The sequence below is a fragment of the Cariama cristata genome, unplaced genomic scaffold (assembly GCF_000690535.1).
Source record: "Cariama cristata isolate BGI_N322 unplaced genomic scaffold, ASM69053v1 scaffold9195, whole genome shotgun sequence".
Lineage (NCBI taxonomy): Eukaryota > Metazoa > Chordata > Aves > Cariamiformes > Cariamidae > Cariama > Cariama cristata.
Window position 1 is genome coordinate 26,941 of NW_009615742.1, and position 3,545 is coordinate 30,485.

The 3,545-nt window shown below is 37.4% G+C and overlaps 1 protein-coding gene across 1 annotated transcript in view; it reads left to right on the plus strand.

Annotated features, from left to right (window-relative positions):
- The window catches only part of LOC104161472 (dnaJ homolog subfamily C member 1-like), a gene marked incomplete at its 5' end in the record, with an annotated part of 15,389 nt that extends 12,093 nt beyond the window's left edge, over window positions 1-3,296 (plus strand). Inside the window, 3 exons of the mRNA XM_009699926.1 lie at window positions 949-997; window positions 1,493-1,977; window positions 3,081-3,296. Of these exons, the coding sequence (XP_009698228.1) occupies window positions 949-997; window positions 1,493-1,977; window positions 3,081-3,149 (603 nt within the window). The remainder of the gene's footprint in view (window positions 1-948; window positions 998-1,492; window positions 1,978-3,080) is intronic.
- Between the last annotated feature and the right edge of the window lie 249 nt (window positions 3,297-3,545).

Here is a 3,545-nt window from a genome sequence, read left to right on the forward strand (position 1 = left end):
GAAAATAGACCACTTTCCCTTGCTAAGTCTGCTGTCATTTCATTAAGGAGATCTAGCACTTTCCCATTTTTAAAGCAAGGTCCTGCAATTTCATGGGCAGAAAGGTTGGTGGGAGGAACCAAACAGACTAGACTAGAAGCAGACGGTACCAAAGTATTTTAACAGTTGAAGTACTCACTTACGAATCTTGTCATTGAACAAAAATCCTGAATCTTTGTTTTCTTCTTCCAGCAAATAGCTGTACAATCCCCTGGCAGGTTTGCTCTCTAGTGCTGCTCTACATAAAGGATAATTGTTTAACAATTGAAAATGTTAAATCTGGTGTTACTTTGTTCCCAAGACAGATTTTGGTATACATGGAGAGGTTGAAGCAGGCAGCTCTCCATCCTTTGGATTTTCAGTAATAAACATTTTTCCTGAAATGTCAGGACTTAGGAGGTGTCTTTGAACTTTGGCAGTCAAACTGTTCCATTTTATTTTGGGACTCAATGCCTGTCCATTAGTGTGCTTCATTATCTTGGCCTACACGGGTTATTTTTTGTTCTTTTGTTCAGTGTTAAAAAACTCATATATAGAAGATAACTCATTTGTTTCCTTTTCCCCCCTCTCCTCATGGTGTTTTTAGGTTAGAGAATTAAGGTCTAACAATGAAAGAAAATAAAATTTGAATATCAACTGTGATGTGTTATGGTGATAGTAATAGAAATGTGTAGCATTGCCTACATTATTTTAATAAGCTAGGAATGTTTTAGAAAGGACAAAAGTCTGGAAAGTTACTTTTTGCCAGTTTGGGATCCATATATGAACAGAGCCAGCAGAAAATGATCTGCCTTGCTGCATTTAACATATGTTCAGTGTTGGTATTTTGCAGTAAGTTGCTAATTAATTCTTCAGTAGCCTGAGTAATATAATTTTTTAATAGTCCTTTTTTTTGTTGTTTTCATGCAGGTTACCATGAAAGCCAAACAACTGAAGGATTCTGTTACATATACACCAGGTGTGTGCTACTAGATCCTCACTGATGCTTATAAAAAGCACTGTCTTTGGACTATAGCTATGCAAACGGAGTGCATTTTGTACCTTTCAGGGTATGCTTTGCAAAGAGACTTTTTCAGCCTTGCCTTACTTTGAGCGAAGAGAACAACTGATGGGTATTCTGAGGGAATGTTTCCCTTTAGCTACATCCTCCCAGGCTTTCTTACTCAGTTTATTGTGGGTTTTGTTCGTTTGTTCAGGCTGTTCTGTTATGTTTCTTTATATCAGTGTGGTAATTTACTAGTAGTTCACACATAGCAGATAAGCTCATAATTGGCAAAGTTCATTTCTTCATAACGAATACCTTGATTTCTCAATAAGCGGTTTCCTTAAGCTCTTGATCCAGACGAGCTTTTTCTCCTCTCTGCACTATTGCGGATACCTTTTATTTGTGGGCAGTTCTCTGCTTGTTTGTAGTTTTATTTTTTTAGAACTGTAACAATAATACTTCTAACAGGTATCATTAGGCTCTCCGAGCTTAAAACTCTGGCCCAGAATTCCAAGAATGTCAAAGCCAATGTGAATTTGCCAGACCACATAATCACCCAGCGAGAAAGGGACGAGGAGGAGGAAGAGGAGGAAGTGGGGAACTACGATCATATCCCAGAGCAGATGGATGCCCAAATAGATCAAAAGGAGACCACTGCAAGTGAAACTAGACACCGCAAACGAAAAATGGTCAAAGCACCCGAAGTGACTCTACCAGCAACAAAAGAGGTACCAGAAGAGAAGGGGAGAGGGAGACGCCAGAAAGATTTTGGTAACACAGAGCCAGAGGAAGAGAGTGATGATGAGAGCACAAAAAGAGAGAAAAGCCGTGCCCCAGAAGAACTGTGGACTCAAAATCAACAGAAACTTCTTGAAATGGCCTTGCAACAGTATCCAAAGGGAACATCTGATCGCTGGGATAAAATAGCAAAATGTGTTCCGGGAAAAAGCAAGGTGTGCTTAGTTTTGTTTGAACTATACTGTAAATTGAGGGGAAACATATTTTCTACCAATTTATGAATACCTTAAGAACTGAGGGTCCATGCAGAAAGGTGAGGTCTTTACTTAGCCTATCAGTTCAGACATAATCAACCTAACGAGCATTACTGTCATGTTTGTTGCTTTTATTTCAAATATATTTTCATTTAATTCAGTTTGTTTGATCTGTTACAGAAAATGTTGAAATACCTCCTGTTTCACTTAAAATATGTACCTCTCCTCTGCCTTTCAGATCTTCAATTGCAGGACAAATTAGATTTTAAACCAAATTTTGATTCAAAGTTAGTAACCAAATGTTGGTGAGCCACTTTGCTTACGCTTTTACAATACCTTTTTCAACCCATCTCAATGAAAAAACATAATAAGTAATCCATCTGCAAGTGTTAATTGCTCAGTAATCTTTCTAATGTTCTTTTTGTAAGTATAATATTTTTAAAATGGCATTCATTGATATAGTTGGTCTGTGCTAGATTTCATAATAGTTGTGATAGCTTAGTTTGCTTGCTTTAGTCATAGTAGCTGCAGAAAATCCTAATTTTATTTGTGCCAAACAGAGTGTGAGAGCAGGAAATGTGGGCGGGGGATTTGAGTGTTTCTCTGGCTCAGGAGCTGTTCAACACTATCTGGTGTCAGTAGGTGCTATGTTAGTAACCCTAAAGGCTTGTCTTCACCTGTCTGCAGCGTGGCTCATACCAGAATGACTGTTCTGAAATAGGTATTACAATACAACTGTTTAATAATTGCTTTTACATCATTGTCAAGAAGTACCAGGCAACTGTTTTCTTGGGTTTGTGTGCTCTTTAAAGAGCGAAATTATCCATTAAGAAATGTAAATTGCAAGTTCATTTTTCTAAGCCACTCTTCACTAGATGTAGATTCTCCTTCTGAAATTCAGTGAGCAACTTAAAAAAAACCAACACACACACACCAAAAAACCCAAAACAAAAACTCCACACAACCCCTAGAACCTTGCTCTTCTAGAATGGGTTAGCTTGTAATAGACTTAAAGCAATACTAGAATATCAAACCTTAATTAACACTTTTGTTTTTCCTTGTAGGAGGAGTGTATAGCAAGATACAAGTTGCTTGTTGAACTGGTACAAAAGAAAAAAATGGCTAAAAGCTGAATGTTCTGAGCAGAAGAGATGTAGCTCATCTTTGTCAAAATGGGCCTTTAAATCTCATATGCAGGAAACTGCATTTTTGTACCTCAGTATTTCTATACGTCACGTGCCTTAGTAAAAGAAAATATTAATAAATCTTGTATCATCTTACCTATTTTGTGTGTTGAAGAATGAAGGTGTATTTTTGTGTTGGAGAGCTGCTTATGCAGATGTGTGATAACAATGTCCTAAAAATTGGTGGACCTTCAGGAAAACCCACACTGGTAATTGCATACTGGAACTGGTAGGTTTACAGCCAATGAATATACAGAATATAAAGCATCTATATTTGTTCTGAAAGAGCGAATTGATCTGAAACTGTTAAGCAAGCATGAGAGTAATGGAACTCTGCACTCAAAA